Here is a 21,918-nt window from a genome sequence, read left to right as displayed (position 1 = left end):
TTAAATAATATGTAACACTGAAAACATAATAATTATGGAAAATATGGCATTTAGGATTAGAAATTGAAGAATCCTCTGATGTACACACTATGTTTGGGTAAGCTGCTAAGAGATCTCATTTATTTTTCTGATCTGAGATTCTCTTTTTTTTCTTACTCCTGATCTGGGATTCTCTTAACAATACCATAAAACAAAATGTTAGAAAGATATGATTCAAACAGGGATTCAGTAGTCCACTGCTGGACAAAGAATGACAAAAAGGAGAAGAGAAATACAAAAGTGGGGAGAGGATGTTGGCACAGAAGTGATTCTGATATGAATGTGGTAAGATAGAACACTGTGGGATCAGGAAATGACTTATAAGAAAGGTTTGGGAGGGGCCAAGATAGTCTCAGGAACATAAATATAAGCCACAATAAATTTTTAAAAAAGAAAGGAAAGAATGTATTTGGGCATACAGGCAATAATAGTGCCTTGTGTATATAAGCTAGTAAATATGAATATAAAATCTAAAAACATATCCACTATTTTTTTTTTACATATCCACTATTTAAACATCCTTTTCCTTCATTGGTTTAAATAACATGACTACCAACCAATTTTACACATACATATACACAATCATGAACAATTAGCCTTAAAAGTATTTTACTTTGTTTTACCACAATTAAAAAAATTTTTAAGCCCTAACTGTACTTTGTAAAAATTCAAACTACAATTGAACAATTTCCAAATCTATAATCCAGGCTTGGCACCATGAAAATTTGCTGGTTATTTTTTTAAAAATTTTACTTGTAAATATACACAACATACAATTTCCTACATTTTTAGAATGTACACCTATATTTTATTTTCTAATCCAGAAATACTTTAGCTTTCCCAAGTTTTTTCAGTTGCCAAAACTGACATGTAAATAAATAAATGATAAACCAAAATATTAGAAATCTTTGTTTGCTGATTTCCACTCTAGGCTGAAAGTATTACCACCTTTCACCTTTTCTTCCTTTTTATAAAGATTTTATTGTTAAGTAATCTCTACACAAAGCACAGGGTTCAAACCCAGAACCCCAAGATCAAGCATCCCATGCTCCACCAAATGAGCCAGCGAGGTGCCCCTATTACTACCTTTTCTTAAGTGAGACTTCAATAATTCTTGTAATTACCTGTGGAGATCCCTTATGGACAGGAAGCCTTGTAAGCTGCCCGTGATAATATGTTCTCCAGTGATACATATATCTGATACTTGTTCTGTCAGGACTTGAGACCCTAGATACTTGCCATTTACAGAAAACAGATGTAATGCATTCTTATCCTGTAAAGATTAGATGCAAAAACTTTTAATGATCTCAAATTAAAACTGAGTTTTAACACTGACAATTACAACTGGGACTATAACAGACTTACTACTGGATTTAAAATATTGAAAAAACAAATAGTTATGTTTGAAGAGAAAGCGTGTAGAAAATACTAAATGATTTTAAATGAAAATTATATATTTTAAGAAAATTCTTAAATAAATAACTGCCAAGTAAATATTAAACAAGAACTCTCATCCCTTCAAAAGAATTAAAATCTCATCCACTCTAAAACACCCCATAATCTTTTTTTAAACCCCATAGTCGTAACAAAAACAAAGATTCTCTTACTTTTTTTAAAGCTAGTTTTTGAAAAATTTTTAAGTTATCTCTACACACAGTGTAGGGCTGGAACTCACAACCTCGAGATCAAGAGTCTCATGCTCTACCAACTAAGCCAGCCAGGCACCCCAAGATTCTCTTTAAAGGTTTTTAGATTTATTTATTTATTTATTTATTTATTTATTTATTTATTTATTTATGAGACAGAAAGAGACAGTGTGTGAACATGCACACACAAGTGGAGAGGGGGAGGGGCATAGGGAAAGAGAGAATGCCAGGCAGATCCCCCACTCATTCTGAGATTACGACCTGAGCTGAAATCAAGAGTCTGACACTTAACCTAGGGAGCCCATCCAGGTACCCCGATTCTCTAATTTTTTTAAAAAGATTTTATGTATTTATTTCACACAGAAAGAGAGCACAAGCAGGAGGAGCGCAGGCAGGGGAGAGGAAGAAGCAGGCTTCCTGCTGAGCAAGGAGCCTGACAGGCTCCCAGGACCTTGGGATCATGACCTGAGCAGAAGGCAGATGCCTAACCAACTAAGCCATCCAGGAGCCCCTCTTTTTTATTATTATTAATTTCATGGGTAGAAAAGTAAACATAATTCATGATTTGTTATATACAGCCTATACAAAAATAATTTAATTTGGTTATAATTTCCACTTAAGCTTATGAGTTCCCACATAACCAGAAATTCTTTTTGAAATCAAAAAGACCTATATAACATATAGGTCACTAGACATCCCTAGGACAAAATATAAAATGAGGTCAAGACTGTGATAGGGGTCCATCTAATGGTAAGGAATGAACAAATTGAAAAATAAAAGGAAAATATCCTTTTCAAAATACAGTGTTTTTCATCAAAATGCTTATTATACAGTATAATATGGAAAGGAAAAGACAGACTTATAGTCTAGCTGTACTGCATATAACTGTTATATACCTTGAGACTGGTCTTTTCTTCAGTGCTGGAATAGATGACAATATGTCCTTCCCAAGATATAGCCAAATTAGGAACAGTTAGGAGGAGAGAACTCTCACAAGGTGGTCGTAAAGTCCTCATGTATTGACCTTTCTGAATTGTATGTATAATCACAGTGCCATCCTATACACAGAAAATATCAGAATATGAAAAAGAGACACAGAACAACAAAAAAGAAAGAGGCTGGATAAATAAATACAGGAAAGGAACTCAGAAAATGATTATTTTACCAAGGACACACGTATCAGAAAAAATTCCAATCCTGAAATTTGAAATAGTATTTCATTTCGTAAGATGCCCTCTTTCCTTAACTAATAAGACCAGTAAAGTACCAAAACATAATCCAGTCTCTTTAAGTTTTTTTCTTTCTGTGTTATGCTACTTCTGTAAAAAGTCCTACACCAACAATAAAGAATTCCTATCCTTTTATCCATTCCTCTAGGAAAAAATTATCATCCCAATTTTAGTGTATGTGCCTCCAAAGCAAGCATGAAAATATTTAAATACAAATACTGCTTCTTAATTTGTAGGAAAAACCAGCATTTCTTTCTCTCTTTTTTTAAGGATTTTATTTACTTATTCATGAAAGACACAGACATAAGCAGAGACACAGGCAGACTCCTTGCAGGGAGCCTGAGGCGGGACTCGATCCTGGGACTCCAGGATCACGACCTGAGCTAAAGGCAGACACCCAACCACTGAGCCACCCAGGCACCCTCTTTTTTTTCTTTTTTCTTTTTTTTATAATAAAATTTTTATTGGTGTTCAATTTGCCAACATACAGAATAATACCCAGTGCTCATCCCATCAAGTGCCCCCCCTCAGTGCCCGTCACCCATTCACCCCCACCCCCCGCCATCCTCCCCTTCCACCACCCCTAGTTCGTTTCCCAGAGTTAGGAGTCTTTATGTTCTAACTCCCTTTCTGATTATTTCCTACCCATTTCTTCTCCCTTCCCTTCTATTCCCTTTCACTATTATTTATTATTTATTATTCCCCTCTTTTTTTTCTTTTAAGATTTATTTAGACAGATTAGGGGGGAGGGGCAGAGGAGAAGGGGAGAGAGAAAATCTCAAGGTAACTCCCCACTGTGCATGGAACCCAGGGTGGGGCTTGATCTCACGACCCTGAGATGATGACCTTAGCCGAAATCAAGAGTTGGACACTTAAATGACTGAGCTACTCAGGTGCACCAGAAAATGAGCATTTTTTTGAAAGATTTTCTTTATTTATTTATTCTTGAGAGACAGAAAGAAGGCAGAAACACAGGCAGAGGGAGAAGCAGGCTCCATGTGGGGCATGCAGGGAGCCTGAGGCGGGACTCAATCCTGGGACCCCAGGATCATGCTCTCGGCCAAAGGCAGGTACCAAAGCCACCCAGGGATCCCCCAAAATGAGCATTTCTTAAAGGTGAAATCTTACCCTTGATCCTGACACTGCCATGTCTAGTTCAGTGCTGATGCCGACGCTCAATACCTCATCAGTGTGTCCGTACAGAATATGAAAGGGTTTAGATGCTAAGCCCACAGGAACACCTCCCTAGTATTAGAAGAGAAGCAAAGGTTAATTTTCTATTAGGCTGTTTTCTACAAAAAGGTTTATACTATATTCAAATAGTCTAATCATAAACTAACATTGCAACTACTTCTTACACCACAGCCATCTATTCACAATAGGACTCATTCCTGTGTTTCTCCTTGGAGTCTCAAATTATTCTGTTTTATGAAGCTTCAAAACTTAATCTGAATAGTTTCAAGGTTGATTGCTTTGGATTAACTTTAACAGGTATATTATTTGCCCTTTTCATCTACAGATTTGTTCTCCCTTAATTACAAATAAACTTTTTGAGGACACCTGGGTAGCTCATTGGTTGAGGGTCTGCCTTCAGCTCAGGTTATGATCTTCTGGGGTCCTGGGATCAAGTCCCTCATCGGGCTCCCCACAGGGAGCCTTCTTCTCCTTCAGCCTCTGTCTCTCTCCCTCTCTCATGAATAAATAAATAAAATAAAAAAAAAAGCCAAAACTTTTTGTATTCTATCTCTGAATACTTTTTTTTTCTTTATTTCTTTTTGGGTGACAAAATGTTACATTACTTTCAGATATACAACAATGATTCAACAATTCTATAAACTATGCAATGCTTACCATGTTAAGTGTAGTTATCTGTAAACATACAATGTTGTTATATTAATTATGTTCCCTATGCTGTATCTCTGTGACTTATTTTATAGAATTACTTTATTTAAAGAAATATATTTATTTATTTATTAAGATTTTAGTTATTTATTCATGAGAGAGACAGAGAGAGAGGCAGAGACAACTCTGAGATCAAGGGTTACATGCTCTATCGACTGAGCCCACCAAGTGCCCCTGAATCTTTTAAATTTTTTTTAAAGATGCTAGGAGAAAGATATTGGAAGAGATTAACAAGACAAATGCAAAAATGCACTATTTTTGTAGTGAAATTTTACTAAAAAGCTACCAAAAGAAAGAAAAACACAGAAGAAATAGAACTAGTTATATACAAAAAAACACAACCCAAAAACAATATATAGTGAAGTGCAATAGCAAATGGTACACTAAATGGCACAAGAGTGAAGGCATTTTCATCAAAATCAGATGTTAGGGTGCTCACTCTAATTTTCTTACTCTACTGCATTATTAGCTAATAATGTAACAAAATAAGAAAATGAAATCATAAGTATATTTGAAAAGATAAATTCACCTTTATTTCACATCATAAACTGTATCTATTTTCAGAAAATCTAAGAAATACCAATAATTATAAGGATGAGGTAAGATTTGGTAAATCAATTAGATAACTATATAGAAATCAATAGATTTTTTATAGTAATCATAACCAAGTAGAAGAAAAGTGATTTTAAAAATATTAATAGGATTATGATAATAAGAAATAAACTTTAAAAAGTACAGAATCTATGGGAAAAAATTACCAAAAGATTTTTTGTTGAAGGACATTAAAAAAAGAACTGAAACAAATATGAAAGGTATTTTCTATTCCTGGATAGGCATGATTATAAAAATGTCAACCCATACCAAATTAACATGTAAGTAAAATACAATTTCATCAAGACTAAAATGGAGTTTTTTGAGGATGATATGGTTAAAAAAGTTGTAAAATTCATATGGAAGAATAAACACTAATTTTAAAATAGCTGAAAACATTTTTTATAAGGCAACACAGAAATTTGTTTCACCAAACATTAAACTACTAAAATGAAAACATTCTGTTGTTGCCGTAGAACTAAGTAAGTGTAAAATACAGGGAATCTAGAAAAAGATCCAATTCACTGGGTAATTATTTATGCTGCCATAATGACTTTCCACCCAGCAGTACATAAAACCATATATTTTAATATTCTATATTATTATAAAATATGTATTATATATATTCTATACTCTATCATGTATACTATATAGTATATATCTAATACTCTTATTCTATATTAAAAATTATAGAAAAATTAATTACCAATGGATTAAAGATTAAAATGTAAAAAATAAAGCAAGAAAAATGTTACAAGAAAAATTTTAGAAATTTATTTTAATAAATTTGGAGTAGAGGAAAGCCTGTTAAGTAGAAAACCTAAATGCCATAAAGAAAAACAACACTTCCTTGAAGCAACATTATAAGAGTACAATATGGTTGATGAAAATTATTAATCTATGATTTATACTGGTTCCCCCAAAAAGGAAGACAATGTGTAACTACCTGTTGTGTTATTTGCCATATCATACACGTAGTGTCTCTGGAACCAGAAATCAAATGTATTCCACAGTAATCTGTAGCTAAACAAGTCACAATATCTGTAAGAAAAAAAGAATTACAAAAAATGAAATAGTGTCGTTTTGCTGGAATAGAACTATAAGGGCAATTTTAGTTTATGTTCAAACTATTACTAAATCAGTTGTTTTAGCAGGAGAAATATAAGAATGGCAATGGAAAAGGCTGTCACAGGAAAGCAGCAGTATTTTTTTTAAAATATTTTATTTTTAGGGGCCTGGGTGGCTCAGTTAGTTAGATGGTAAGTGGCATCTCAGGAGCCACCAGTATAGCATAGTAGCAGACTCCATTTCCCTTTCCTAATAGGTTTATTAGTGGAAAATCTATACAATGTTTTGTTTTGTTTTGAAAGAGAGAATGGAGGGAGAGAGGAACTGAGGGAGAGGGGGAGAGAGAGAGAGAGAACCTTAAACAGGCTCCATGCCCAGCACAGAGCCTAACCTGGGCCAATCTAACACTGAGATCATGACCTGAGCCAAAATCAAGAGTTGGATGCTTAACCAACTGAGCCACCAGGTGCCCCCATGATGTTTTATTCTTATACTGAATGCTGAAACACTAAGAAGCACCAGGATAAACTACAATAATTTATCTCTCTCATGTATAACTGTTAACTAATAAGGCAGGTGATGTCTTATTCAACTATGAGTTTTTTTTAACCTTTTTGTCTTAAAATTCTTATTTGAAGAACAAGAACTTTTATTTTTATGTTTTAAGGATTTATTTTGAGAGAGAGGGAGAGGTAGAGAATCTTAAGCAGACTCCCGCTGAGTGCAGAGACTGACAAAGGGCTTGATCCCAGGACTCTGAGATCATGACATGAGCAGAAATCAAGAGTTGGATGCTCAACTGACTAAGCCACCCAGGGACCCTGTAGTCTGGGGTGCCTGGGTGACTCAGTCAGTTAAGCATCTGCTTTTGGCTCAGGACATGGTTCCAGGGTCCTGGGATCAAGCCCTATGTCGAGCTCTCTGCTCAGCGAGGAGCCTGCTCTTCCCTCTCCCCTTGCCTGCCACTTCCCCTGCTTGTACTCTCTGTCTCTGTGTCAAATGAATAAATAAAATCTTTACAAAAAAAAGGTTAAAAAGACTTAGCCTAACATCATTCAGGTATTTAATTTGTACACCATTTAGTATACCCCAAATACATTAAATACTTTTTAAAATTTTTTATAAAAAAATAAATAAATAAAACTGTATTTATTTGAGAGTGTGAGACAGAGATAGCAACAGAGACAGTGAGAGAGAACACAAGTGGTGAGGAGAGGGAGAAGCAGCCTCCCTGTTGAGTAGGGAGTCTGATGTAGGGCTCCATCCCAGACTCTGAGATCATGACCTGAGCCAAAGGTAGATGTTTAACCAACTGAGCCACTCAGGCATCCCTTATTAAATACTCTTAAAGCATATAATGTTCATAGCACTGCTCTATCAAGAAGTTCACTCAACTTTGAAGGTTAATTTTAATGATTTTTATAGGAGCAGGTACTGCCTTTGTAGTTAGAAGAAATAGAGAAACTTCTTTTTTGAGGGAAAAAAGTTAGTACTTACCCATGTGTCTGATATTGTGTGAAATAACTTTGCCTTTTGTAAGTGACATCACTTGAATGCTATTATCCCAGTGTCCAGCACTGAAAAGCAACTTCGCATCATGTGATACTATGAATAGCTTAGAAGTGATCTCCAGCCCTGGAGCAAAAGGACCATTCATACTACGCTGAGTTCTGTGAACACAATTAAATATTAGACTTTTCCTTAAAAGATCACTTAGACTGATATCAACTATTTCTTAAATTTCTCTGAAAGAGAAATAAATCTATTCAACTGTTCAATTTGAAATGTCCATTAATGAATGATAAAGACTTCCAGAAAACACATTAATTGTTTTCGTATTTCTCATTACGTTAAAAGATACCTAACAAATAGTCTCAAGTGTTAAGCTGAAGAAATTGAGACTGGTGAAGGTGTGAAAAGGATTTAAATCTTGACTTTCAAAGCCAATTCAGTGAGACCTCAATTTTATAAATGGTAGTTATCAAAGTATAAAGGACAAGATAAGGATATGAAAGGATGAGGAAAGCTGGAAATCAACTGAAACCAGAAATCTACTGCACAAGCAGATAAATGTGTATCTAACAATACTCATGAAGATTATTTTTCACTCAAACTAAAGCAAGTATATGGTATTTATCTGCTTCCCAATTAAGTAAATACCTGTGAGGTCAGCTAATCTAGCTTTCACAGAAAGACACAAAGAAGTGATTGTACTTCAGTGTATGTACAGAGAATGAAGGCCAATTCTGAGAGTTCAGCTCTAGAACTTTATTATTCAATATTAATTTGCTGAAGGCATGTTTTGTGCCAAGCCCAACAGTACTAAGTCCTGTGTGAGATAAGAAGGAAAAAAAAAAATTGCTCCTAATAAACATACAGATAAAACGACTTGGAGTAATGGACTCCGAATAATGACCTTAATTTAAAATGTAGAGTAATGACTTTAAAACATAACTTTTGTATATTTAAAAAATTAACTAAGGTAAAGAATAAATTCTTATATAAAACACACAAGGCTTATTTATAAATAACACTATACAATAAAAATACAATTAAGCCTAAAAAGTATTCCTAATATTTTCTGTTTCCATTACTTACAGAAATTATTTTATCCTTCAGCCAGTAAGCAAGTCAGGAAAAGGTAAAGAGGGAAGGAAGGAAAGAGAGAAGAAAATCTGCATGTCTACCATATGATTTTCAAAACAACACCAATCAATCTAGTTGTTTTTCCTGGCAATAAGGTATCAGCTGCACCTGTTTTGCTTTAAATGTTCATTTACTTACTTTGGATTTGTTACAGTTTGATCTTTGATGAATGTGAAGTAATTAGAAATGTTTCTGTCATAAGGCAGCCATCCATGGGTTCCAAGAACATAATTCATGCTTACTGTTACCTGAAAAAGAACAGATGAAGACAAAAATGAAATAAAAGATTAAATAAAGCAGCACAAAATAGCCAAATGCTCCCATGATATTAGCATTTATCACTTAAGGAATAATGTGGGATTCTGTACTTAAACAAAAAATTCATTCTTTTTTTAAGATTTTATTTTTAAGTAATCTCTACACCCAATGTGGGGCTCAAAACTCACAACCCTGAAATCATACGCTCTACCTTGAACCAACCAGGTGCCCTGCATAAAGTCTTAATAATAATAATTAATAAAGTCTTAAAATAGAAAAAGCTTTTTGTTTATTCTTATCTTTATTTTTAGTTTATCTCATAACTTATGGCAAGAAAAGTTGTCCAATGTATCTTTCTCTTTTTAAAAGATTTTATTTATTTATATGAGAGACAAAGAAAGAGGGAGAACACGAGCATGGGGAGGGGGCACAGGGAGAGGGACAAGTAGACCCCCTACTGAGTGGGGAGCCCAACATGAGGCTTGATCCGAGGACCATAAAATCATGACCTGAGCCAAAGTCAGATGCTTAACCAACTGAGCCACCCAAGTGCCCCTGTATCTTTCTTTAGTGAGATAGTTTTCCTCATTATTTCTCAAAGTTTACTAGATCTATTAGTTGGCAATCAGAAGAAATTAGAAGTCAAGTCTTATAAAAATATGACATATATAATTTAGAACATAAATAAGTAGAAGTTATGGCAAATTGTTAAGCTCTTTCTTCTTAGTGATAGTTACAGTGAATTTTTTAAAAATTTATTTGAGAGAGAGAGCAAGAGAGCGAGCAAGCAAGCACATACACGAGTGCAGGGAGGAAGGGCAGAGTGAAAGAGAGAATCCCAAGCTAACTCCCCCGCTGAGCATGGAGCCTGACGCAGGGTTTGATCTCACAACCCTGAAATTATGACCTGAGCCAAAATCAAGAGTCAGAGGCTTAACCAACTGAGCCAACAGATGCCCCTTACACTGAATATTCTTTTAAAAATGAAAATGAAAAGTTTTCCCCCCTTATTGATTATAAAACAGATTACCAAAAAAGAAATAAAGAGATACAAGTATTGAAGGTGAAAGTCACAAGAATTCTACCATTGAAAGGCACTTTTAAAAAGTATATCTTTCTAGACCTTTTTTTCTAAGTAAATATACAATATGCATAATTAGAAAAATAATCTTTACTGTTCCCTGTGCTATACTCTATTCTTATAATTTGTGCATGACAAAATGAGAATAAGACAAACCTAGGTTTGGTCCATGTGCCTGAGTCCCACATCTCTTACTTGCTAGCTCTATGACTTTGAGCAAATTGCTTCTGAATTTTAAGTTCTTATCTGTAGAAGGGAAATAATAATAGTGCCTATCTCACAGGACCATTAGGTAGATTAAATTATAAAATTCAAGTAAAGTATTCACTATGTCATGCGTGTATGCCTTAATCAGTTCTGTATTATTTCTCATTTTCATTCTTTTACTGGCTTATGCTATATTGTAATAGCTGATGCTATATCCTATTTTTCTTGTACAACATTTTCTGGTATTTTCACAATATTTATTATTCCAAATAAACTTCAGAATTGCAGTTAACTACCTGAACAATGCTATGAAACTAGAAGTCAACTTCAAGAAAAAAAAAATCTGGAAAGACCACAAATACTAAAGATTAAGTAGCATGCTCCTAAACAATGAATGGGTCAACCAGAAAATAAAGGAAGAAATAAAATACATGGAAACAACTGAAAATGAAAACATAATGTTCTAAAACTTTTAGGATGCAGCAAAAATGGTACTAAGAGGGAAGCACACAGCCAATAGAGGTTCACCTCAAGAAGCAAGGAGAATCTCAATCTAACCTTATACCTAAAGGAGCTAGAAAGAAGACAACAAAGAAGCCTAAAGTGAGCCGAAGGAATGAAATAAGAGATTAAAGCAGAAATAAATGATAAACTAAAAAAATAAGAACAGATCAATGAAACCAGGAGCTGGATATATGAAAAAAATAATACAACCAATACAACACCTCTAGCCAGACTAAATCGAAAAGATGGGTGCCTGGTGGCTCAATCAGTTTAATCTCCAACTCTTGATTTCGGCTCAGGCCATGATTTCAGGGTGGTGAAATCCAGCCCCAATCAGGACCCCCACTCAGTGGACAGTCAGCTGGAGATTCTCTCCCTCTTCCTCTATCCCCCCCTTGCTTGTTCTCTCTAAAATAAATAAATCTTTAAAAAAAGAGAGAGAGAAGGACCCAAATAAATAAAATCACAAATTTGAGAGGAGAAATAACCACCAACACCACAGAAATACAAATAACTATAAGAGAATATTATGAAAAACTATATGCCAACAAATTGCACAACCTGGAAGAAACAGATAAACTCCTAGAAACACAAATTGCCAAAGCTGAAATAGAAAGAATACAAAATTTGAACAGAGCAATAACAAGCACCAATTTAAAGGGATACATGTACCCTGATGTTTATAGCAGCATTACAACAATAGCAAATTTAGAAAACAAGCGTCCATCAATGATGAATGGGTCAAGAAGATGTGGGGTATGTTGTGTGTATGTGTATAAAATGGAATATTAGCTATAAAAAAGAATAAAATCTTGCTGTTTGCAATGACATGGATGGAGCTACAGAGTATTATGTTAAGCAAAATAAGTAAAAGAAAAACAAAAATCATATGATTTCACTCACATGTGGAATTTAAGAAACAAATGAGCAAAGGGAAAAGTGAGAAAGGTAGGCAAAGCAATAAACAGACTCTTAATTATAGATAACAAACTGATGGTTACCAGAAGGGAGGTGGGTGGGGAGATGGGTTTAATAGGTAATGGGGATTAAGGAATACACCTTTTGTAATGAGCACTGAGTGATGTAAGAAAGTGCTGAATCACTACATTGTGCTCCTGAAACTAATATTGCACTGTATGTTAACTAACTGGAATTTAAAACTTAAAAAATGAAAACTTAAAAAAATGAAAACAATTTCTGGTTCCAAAAACTGACCAAAAGCAAATAATAAATTGAGACACATTTATGAAAGAAAAAAAAATTACAGTTAAGTACTTGAAATAAAAGCTGTATAGCTGGAAGATACATCTTTTTAAAAAAAAGATTTATTTACTTTTAGAGAAAAGGAACATGAGCATGAAATGCGAGGGAGGGGAAGCGGGGGAGAGGGGGAGTGGGGGAGAGAGAAAGAAAGAAAGAGAAAGAGAAAGAGAGAAAGAGAGAGGATCTCAAGCAGACTCCATGCTGAGTGTGGAGCCCTATGCTGCTGGGTTCCATCTCACAACCCTGAGATCATGATCTGATACAGAACCAAGAGTTGAATGTTTAACTGACTGCATCACCCAGGAGCCCCTATAAAATACATTTTTATGTTTGATCAAGGTAATTCCATAAAAATCTTATTATTTTTTAAGAAGTCTTCAAAAAATTTATTTTTCTTGTTTTTGTAAATTGTAATGTATACAGATATAGATAGCAGTGTGGAAAAACTATAAATCAACTTACCAGTAACTCAGGACTGCCCTGAGACATAAAAGAACGAGACTGATTTTTAGGGACAATGGCCTTTATCAGTGGAACACCATCACTAATTCCCTATAAAATAAAAGACAAAGGCTTAGTGGCTGGTTCTGCTTATCTTTATTAAGTTATTGCAAACTTCTATTTCTTTGAATGTGAATGAACCCTATAATATAGCATTGTACTCTACCAAAATATATCATTTAGTCAAAATATAGAAAAGGAGAAGAATCACTATGGTGTACATTTGAAACTAATGTAACACTGTGTCAAATGTACTTTTAAAAAAAGTTAGGAAAATGTTAGGTTAAAAAATGTAGGAAAGGAACTGTATCATGTTTGGGTGGCATACCTGAAATTCCTAAAACCCATCATTTTCTTGTATTCTACTACTCTGCAGTAAAACAGAAATGCAGATTCCAAGCGGCGTCAACCACTTAAAATAGCCATGATTTAGGATCTTTCCTTTTCCCACGCCATACTGACACGAATATAAATTAGAAAATATAGACCACATAAGAGTATATTGCCCAAGTAAGTCAAATACAACAACTGGTTATATTTTTATAGAATTTCCTTTTGAGTTTCCTTTTGCAGATCTATTCCATTAACTGATGCAATCCTGGAATGCTAAAATGACAGGACCAGAAAATATAGTCCTCAGAAAATACCTTCATTATCTTATTACAACATGAAAGAGAAGAGTGATTTGAACTAAGTTTTTTGATGTAACAATATGTTCATAAATTATACCTAACATTTATTAAGTAAATTATAACCTAACATTATTGGGCTATTTGCCATTTATTAAGTAAATTATAACCTAACATTATTGGGCTATTTGCCAGGTTCTAAGATCCTTATATGAATTAAATAATGAATTATAAACCATATAAAGTTAGCACCTATCTTTTCACTCTGTGAATCAAGAGAAGAACAAACTACATTTGAACAAGCATAAATGCACATGGTGTTTGAAGAAATTCATTTATTAGGCCCTTGCTTTTACTGCTACCTCTGTTTTCTTCACCATTTTACCTAAGAAGAGATAACCTACAGAAAGGCTTTCTCTCTTCATATGAATGAGTGGGAAGTATCTTCTCTTATGATGATGAAAAAGGATCAACACATTATTAATAGTACCCAAGGTATCTATTGTGTTCTATATCCTGCTCCAGATACTCATCCTGGGGTAGCTACCCTGTGACATGATGAAAAAAAAATTCCTATGATACTGAATCTAAGAAACACATGATAATGATGCTCTAATGCAGAAATTGGCAAAGTTGGCCTGTGGTACAAAGTCCAGCCTACCACCTATTTTAGAGGCTGTGGGTAAGCTAAGAATGGATTTTATACTTTAAATGGTTATATTTTAAGTGGTTATATATGCATCTACATAACATATGTAATTCTGCCTTTTGACCACAAAGTCCAAAATATTTACTATCTGGCCCTTTAAGACAAATTTATCAACATCTATTGTATTGCATGAGAGTTACTGCTTGTTCCACACATTTCCAAATTATTCTCTTTTTTTAAAGATTTTATTTATTTATTCATGAGAGACACAGAGAAGCAGAGATACAGGCAGAGGGAGAAGCAGGCACCCCACAGGGAGCTCGATGTGGGACTCGATCCCTGGACCCGGGATCATGCCCTGGGCCAAAGGCAGACGCTCAATCGCTGAGCCACCCAGGCATCCCTCCAAATTATTCTTAATAACTTTTTATCATCACTTTTTCTTCTTGACAAGAATATTACGTCTTAACCAAATTCATTGATATAAATGCATTTCATATTCACCTTCTGAACCAAATTAATTCAATATGTAAATATTTGAATTTAAAGTACTCTTTCAATATAGCATTAACTATCTTGTTTTACTTGATTATTCTTTCTGATATTAGCAATTAACAATCTGACTTATTGAGCAGTATCTTATAAATGAGCAGACACTATAATTATGAGTTATTTTAACTCCCTCCACATATCATTTTAGCTGTCATAAAAAGCAATTTAAATCAAATAATTTATTCTTCCTTATCAGGAAAATGTGAAACAGAAGAAATCCAAGAGAAATAGTTGACTACCACTCAGCCAGCAAGCAAAATCTTCCAACACGATTGTTTCAAAAATCTAAGCATATTACTGAAACGTTATCTACTATTTTGGATTAAATATTATGACCCCCACCCCCCACTTTAGAGAATAAAAGAAACACAGATAGGTGTATAGAATACACAGAGGAAATGCTTTGATATTACCAAATTGGATATTACCTCTATAAAAAATGACTTGAGTTCAGAGAGGTGTTGAAATAGGTTTAAGGTTGAAGTGTCCGTTTTGGTCTGCCTTTGCACTGCTTCTTCTGCTGACAATCTAGGAGGATGTGGTTCCTTCAAATAAATTTTAAGAAAAAATAATTCTATAACTATATTAAGACATCTCTCACTGTATTCCTTCATACATACTGGGCTCTAGATACAATGGATTACATACCATGCAACTGTTGACAATTCTAGGCCATTGCTCAGATTACTCCCTCAGCAGAGTTCTTACCCCTATTCATTTCTAGAGAAACCCTACTCTTACTTTAAAGTTTTTCTTACTGACATCTGTCTTGAATTTCTAAGCCAGGATTAATTATTCTTTTATTATTTTCACCAGCACATTGCTTTGTTTAGTAATTTTTAGTACTTATTTCTCCCTATTGGAGTACGTAGTTGTTTATGGTCTATCTTGTCCAACGAGGCAATGAGTATCCTTTTTATTTAAGATTTTTTTAAAAGTAATCTCTACACCAGTGTAGGACTTGAACTCACACCCCTGAATCAAGAGTTGTACACTCCACTGACTGACCTAGCCAGGCACCCGCACCCTTAGGCAAAAAGTATCTTAAAATCAGAAAACAAGTCCTATTCATTTTTTAATTTTCAATACCTAGGATAGTATAGTAAGTATGATAGAGGCTTAATAAATATTTGGTAAAATTAAATGAATCATTCAAAAGTCAAAATTTATACAGGTGAATCCTTATTTCCTGAAATAAGATCAAATGTCAATACTATCAGAATCAAATTATAAATATTGCTGCAATAAAAAAAAAATATTGCTGCATTTGTTTTCAAATAAATTTTTCCCTAACTTTAAAAGTGTCAGCAACATAGAACAGTGTTACCTTTACAAATAACAATAGCAAATCAAATTAACATGCAAAAGGCATAATTAAAATGCAAAACAGAATTCCATCTAAAGAAGATTTTTCTACCTCCATCACAAATTAGGTTACAGAATATATGACAGCCATAGTACTTCAATATTTAGCTTTCAATCCATGTAAGTATTACTCACTTTATTTTTAATCAAAGTCTCACTGGGAATTAAGATGGCAGAGGGGTAGGGGGACCCTAGATTTGTCTCCTCCCTCAATACAACTACACAGTTATTATATCATTCAGCTAGATAGTTATCATATCATTCTGAGCAACCAAGAAATCAAGTGGAGGTCTGAGAAAACAAATGGTACAAGTCCACAAGTAGAAAAGCAACCATTGTTTGGAAGGTAGTAGGTGCAGAGACTTGAATCCAGTGTGATAGAACTGAGGATACAGTGGTGGGAAAGGAGCCTGCGTAAGGAGGCTACTGCAAAGTATTCTAAGCAGCTGAATGCAAAATCAGAAAGTACAGAAGACTGCTACAGCAGGGGATGTTCCTGGCTTAAATTAAAGGTGCTCAGGTGGTGAAGTAGGACAGAATCCCAGGTGTGACAGCGTGGCCTGAGGATCCTTGGGGTCACAAGAAGAATGAGTGGTGCCTAAGTGCAGCACAGCTCCCAGGTATAGGAGTGCAGAAGCCAGCAGACAACAGCAAGTCTAAGTGCCGGCTTTCTGCTCTATGTTGCTATAAACTGAGCCACTGCATTACCAAGTGACTGCTTTCCTGGGACAGGTCCCATAAAAGGCACAAGGATGGCAAGACCATCCTGGGAGGGGACAGCACAGATTCTGGCTGTGGGAGTCCCTCAACTTTGGAGTTTTGAAACTCAATCACGTGCCTGAGATAAAGAAGGCTGGACGTAAGCAGGGTGAACACAGATTCCTGATAACAAAGGGAGAGACAAAAATGATAGATTGCTTTCTGTGAGGCCTTACTGAAGAATAGGAAGGCATAATTTTCAATTCTGCGGCTAGAGAGCAGGGCACCACCATATTCTTCCCGGAATCATGGTGAGTCTTCAGGGAGCAAAAGAGCGCCACCCAGTGGAGCCTGGAGTCACTTACACCAAAACCTGCTCCCCTGTGCAATAGAGGCTCATTTGTACTAGAACAAGTCCACCCAAGAATCAGAACAAGGGGGCCACTCTCTCAGAACACCAGCACAAACAACTTGCTTGCACCAAGTCTACTGATCAAAGAGGACTGAAGAACTTCAGCTGTAGGGGAAAACAGTACCTAGCATTCTTTGTATTTTTATTCTTTAGTCTTTATTATTTTTTCAGTAATTTTATTTTTTCCAGTTACTTTAATTCTTTTTAAATTTTTATTTTAGTATTCTATACATATGTTTTATCTCTACTTCCCTTTCATTATATTTATGTATACATATATATTTTTTTTTCGTAAACATATTTTTTTTTTTGTTTTGCTTTTCTTGATTTTGGTACATAGTTTCTTTAAATAAGCACACTAAAACTAAAACACACCCAGGATTTAGTTTTTTTTCTGTTCTTTCTGTTGTTGTTATTGTTGTTTTTTCTCTTTCTTCCTTCTTTTCTTTTCTGGCAAAATGACAAGACAGAGAAATTCACCCCAAAAGAAAGAAAAAGAAGTCATACTCACAACCAGGTATATTCACTATAGGTATAAGATAGATATATGAACTAGAATTTAAAACAACAATTTTAAAGATACTAACTGGACTTGAAAAAAGCATAGAAGACACAAGAGAATCCCTTACTATAGTATAATGATAAAAGAACTAAAATGTAGTCAGGCCAAAATTAATGTGATAGCTGAGATACAGACTCAAGTGGATGCCATATAAACAACAGGAGGATTCCTGGGTGGCTCAGCGGTTTAGTGCCTGCCTTTAGCCCAGGGAGTGATCTGAAGTCCCAGGATCAAGTCCGGCATCGGGCTCCCTGCATGGAGCCTGCTTCTCTCTCTCTCTTTCTCTCTCTCTCTCTCTCTCTCTCTCTCTCTCTCTCTCTCTCTCTGTCTCTCATGAATAAATGAAAAAATCTTAAAAAAAAAAAAACAAGGATGACAGAGCAGAAGAGAATCAATGATACAGAATATAAAATTATAGAAAATAATGAAGCTGAAAAGAAGTGGGAAAGAAAACTATTAGATGACAAAGGTAGACTTAGGGAACTCAGTGATTCCAAAAAATAAAATAATATCTGTATTATAGGAATTCCAGAAGAATGGAAAAAAAGGGACAGAAGGTTTATTTGAACAAATTATAGCTGAGAACTTCCCTAATCTGAAGAAGGAAACAGGCATTCAAATTCAAGAGGCACAGAAATCACAAAAATACATCAACATCATGATATATTATATCATGAAACTTACAAATTACAACAATAAAGAAAAAATCCTGAAAGCAGCTCAGAACAAGAGGCCCTTAACCTATAAGGGTAGACACATTAAGGCTCGCAACAGACCTTTCCAGAGACCTGGCCTGTGAGAAAGAACTGGCCTGATATATTCAACAAGCCAAAGAGGAAAAATATGCAGCTAAGAATACTTTATCCAGCATTGCTGTCATTCAGAATAGAAGGAGAGAGTTTGCAAGACAAACAAAAACTAATGGAATTTGTGAACACTAAACCAACTCTGATTAAAGGGGGCTCTTTAAGCAGAAAGAGAGACCAAAAGTAACAAACACCAGAAAGGAAGAGAGAAAATCTACAGGAACAGTGACTTTACAGGTAATGCAATGGCACTAAATTAATATCTTTTAATAGTGACTTGTTGTAAATGGGCTAAATGCTCTAATCAAAAGACAAAGGGTATCAGAATGGATAAAAAACAAGACCAATCAATATGCTGCTTAAGAGGCTCATTTCAGATCCAAAAACACCTCCAGATTGAAAATGAAGGGGTGGAAAACCACTTGTCATGCTAATGGACAGCAAAAGAAAGCTGGGGTAACCATCCTTATGTCAGATAAATTAGATTTTAAACCAAAGACTGTAATAAGAAGTGAAGAAGGACACTATATCATAATAAAGGAGTCTATCCAACAAGAAGATCTAACATGTATAAATAGCTATGCCCCTAACATGGGAGCAGCCAAATACATAAATCAATTAATAACAAACTTATAGGAAATCACTGTCAATAATACAGTAACAGTAGGGAGTTTTAACACCCCCACTCACAGCAATGGACAGATCATCTAAGCAGAAGATCAACAAGGAAACAAGGGTATGAATGTCATACTGGATCAGAGGGACTTCATAGATACATACAGAGCATTCCATCCTTTTTTTAAAAAAATATTTTATTTATTTATTCATGAAAGACACAAAGAGAAGGGCAGAGACACAGGCAGAGGGAGAAGGGGGGAGCCTGATGTGGAACTCGATCCCAGGACCCTGGGACAATGACCTGAGCCGAAGGCAGATGCTCAACCACTGAGACACCCAGGTGTCCCCAGAGCATTCCAACCTAAAGCAGCAAAATACACATTCTTCTTAAGTGCACATAGAACATTCTCCAGAATAGATCACATACTGGGTCACAAATCAGGACTCTACTAGTACAAAAAAGACTGAGATCATACCATGCATATTTTCAGAACACAAAGCTATTAAGCTTGACGTCAACCACAAGAAAAAATTTGGAAGGACTACAAATACATGGAGGTTAAAGAACATCCTATGAAAGAATGAATGGGTCCACCAGTAAATTAAAGAAGAATTTTAAAAACTCATGGAAACGAATGTGAAAACACAACAGTTCAAAACCTTTGGGATACAGCAAAAGTGGTCCAGAGTGAAGAATATACCAAAATAGGCCTTCTTTAAGAAGCAATAAAAGTCTCAAATACACAGCCTAACCTTACACATAGAGGAGATGGAAAAAGAAGAGCAAATAAAGCCTAAATCCAGCACAAGAAGAAAAATAATACAGATGAAAGCAGAAATCAATGATACAGAAATAAAATATAGTGAAACAGATCAATGGAACTAGAAGCCGGTTCTTTGAAAGAATTAATAAGATTGATAACCCTTAGCCAGCCTTATTAAAAAGAAAAGAAAAAGGACCCAAATAAAAATAAATCATGAATGAATTAGGAGAGATCACAACCAACATCAAAGAAATACAAACAATTATAAGAGAATATTATGAGCAACTATATATGCCAACAAATTAGGCAATCTGAGATTTGGATAAATTCCTAGGAACATACGAACTACCAAAACTGAAATAGGAGGAAATAGAAAGCATGAACTAGGGACGCCTGGGTGGCTTAGGGGTTGAGTGGCTGCTTTCAGCTTAGGGGGTGATCCTGGAATCCTGGGATCAGGTCCCGCATCAGGCTCCCCCTGCATGGAGCCTGCTTCTCCCTCTGCCTATGTCTCTGCCTTTCCTCTCTCTCTGTCTCTCATGAATAAATAAATAAAATCTTAAAGAGGAAGGAAGGGAGGGAGGGAGGGAGGGAGGGAGGGAGGGAGGGAGGGAGGGAGGGAGGGAGGAAGGAAGGAAGGAGTAACACCAAACCAGCAAGGAAATTGCAGCAGTAATCAATAATCTCCCAACAATCAAGGGCCAGATGACTTCCCAGGGGAATTCTATCAAACATTTAAAGAATTAATACCTATTCCCTCTGAAACTTCCAAGTAATAGAAATGCAAAGAAAATGTCTAAACTTATTCTATGAGGTCAGCATTATCTTGGTCCCCAAACCAGAAATAGACCCCATTAAAAAGGAGAACTACAGGCCAATATTCCTGACAAACATGGATGCAAACATTTTCACCAAGAAACTAGCCAACAGGATCCAACAGTACATTAAGAGGATTATTCACCATGACGAAATGGGATTTATTTTTGGACTGCACAGTGGCTCAACATCTGTAAATCAATCAACATGATACACTACAATAATAAAAGAAAGTCAAAGAACCATATGACCCTCTCATTAAATGCACAAAAAACATTTGACAAAAATATATATCCCTCAATAATGTAGGAATAAAGGGGACACACTCAACATCACAAAGACCCTATATCAAATACTCATGGTGACTATCATCCTCAATGAGGAAAAACTGAGAACTTTTCTCCTAAGTTCAGGAACATGACAGGGATTATCCTCTCTCATCACTGTTGACAAACATAGTACTGGAAGTCCTAGCCTCAGCAATTAGACAATAAAAAAAAAAGTATCTAAATTGGTAAAGAAGAAGTGAACTTTCACTATTTGCAGATGACATGATACTCTATGTAGAAAACCCATGAGACTCCACCAAAAATTGCTAGACACCTACAGGATTTCAGCAAAGTAGCAGGATATAAAATCAACATACAGAAGTCTGTTGCATTTCTATGCATTAACAATGAAGCAGCAGAAAGAGAAATCAAGGAATCAATCCTGTTTACAATTGCACCAAAAACCATAAGATACCATGGAATAAAACCTAACGAAAGGGTTAAAAGATCTGTACCATGAAAACTATAGAATGCTCATGAAAGAAGTTTAGGGAAACACAAAGAAATGGAAAAACATTCCATGCTCATGGATTGGAAGAACAAATATTGTTAAAATGTCTATGCTACCCAAAGCACTCTAGACGTTCAATGCAACAATCCCTACCAAAATGCCATCAGCATTTTTCAGAGCTGGAAAAAACTATTCTAAAATGTGTATGGAACCAGAAAAGGCTCTGAATAGCTAAAGGAATGTTGAAAACCAAAGCTGGAGGCATCCCAAGTCTGGACTTCAAGTCCTGTTACCAAGATGTAATCATCCAGACAGTATGGTACTGGCACAA

General features: G+C 35.2%; 1 protein-coding gene across 3 annotated transcripts in view; it reads right to left on the bottom strand.

The window, feature by feature from the left end:
* The window catches only part of NBEAL1 (neurobeachin like 1), a 174,155-nt gene that overhangs the window by 10,602 nt on the left and 141,635 nt on the right, over window positions 1–21,918 (bottom strand). For all 3 annotated transcript variants that reach the window (XM_055345172.1, XM_055345173.1, XM_055345170.1), the window contains 8 exons: window positions 15,194–15,310; window positions 12,897–12,986; window positions 9,260–9,369; window positions 7,973–8,145; window positions 6,354–6,448; window positions 4,043–4,159; window positions 2,582–2,743; window positions 1,164–1,312 (listed from right to left, as the gene is read on the bottom strand). In XM_055345172.1, the coding sequence (XP_055201147.1) occupies window positions 1,164–1,312; window positions 2,582–2,743; window positions 4,043–4,159; window positions 6,354–6,448; window positions 7,973–8,145; window positions 9,260–9,369; window positions 12,897–12,986; window positions 15,194–15,310 (1,013 nt within the window). The remainder of the gene's footprint in view (window positions 1–1,163; window positions 1,313–2,581; window positions 2,744–4,042; window positions 4,160–6,353; window positions 6,449–7,972; window positions 8,146–9,259; window positions 9,370–12,896; window positions 12,987–15,193; window positions 15,311–21,918) is intronic.

Source organism: Nyctereutes procyonoides, unplaced genomic scaffold (assembly GCF_905146905.1).
Source record: "Nyctereutes procyonoides isolate TBG_1078 unplaced genomic scaffold, NYPRO_anot_genome, whole genome shotgun sequence".
Classification (NCBI taxonomy): Eukaryota; Metazoa; Chordata; class Mammalia; order Carnivora; family Canidae; genus Nyctereutes; species Nyctereutes procyonoides.
This window is presented reverse-complemented; position numbering and strand designations above follow the sequence as displayed.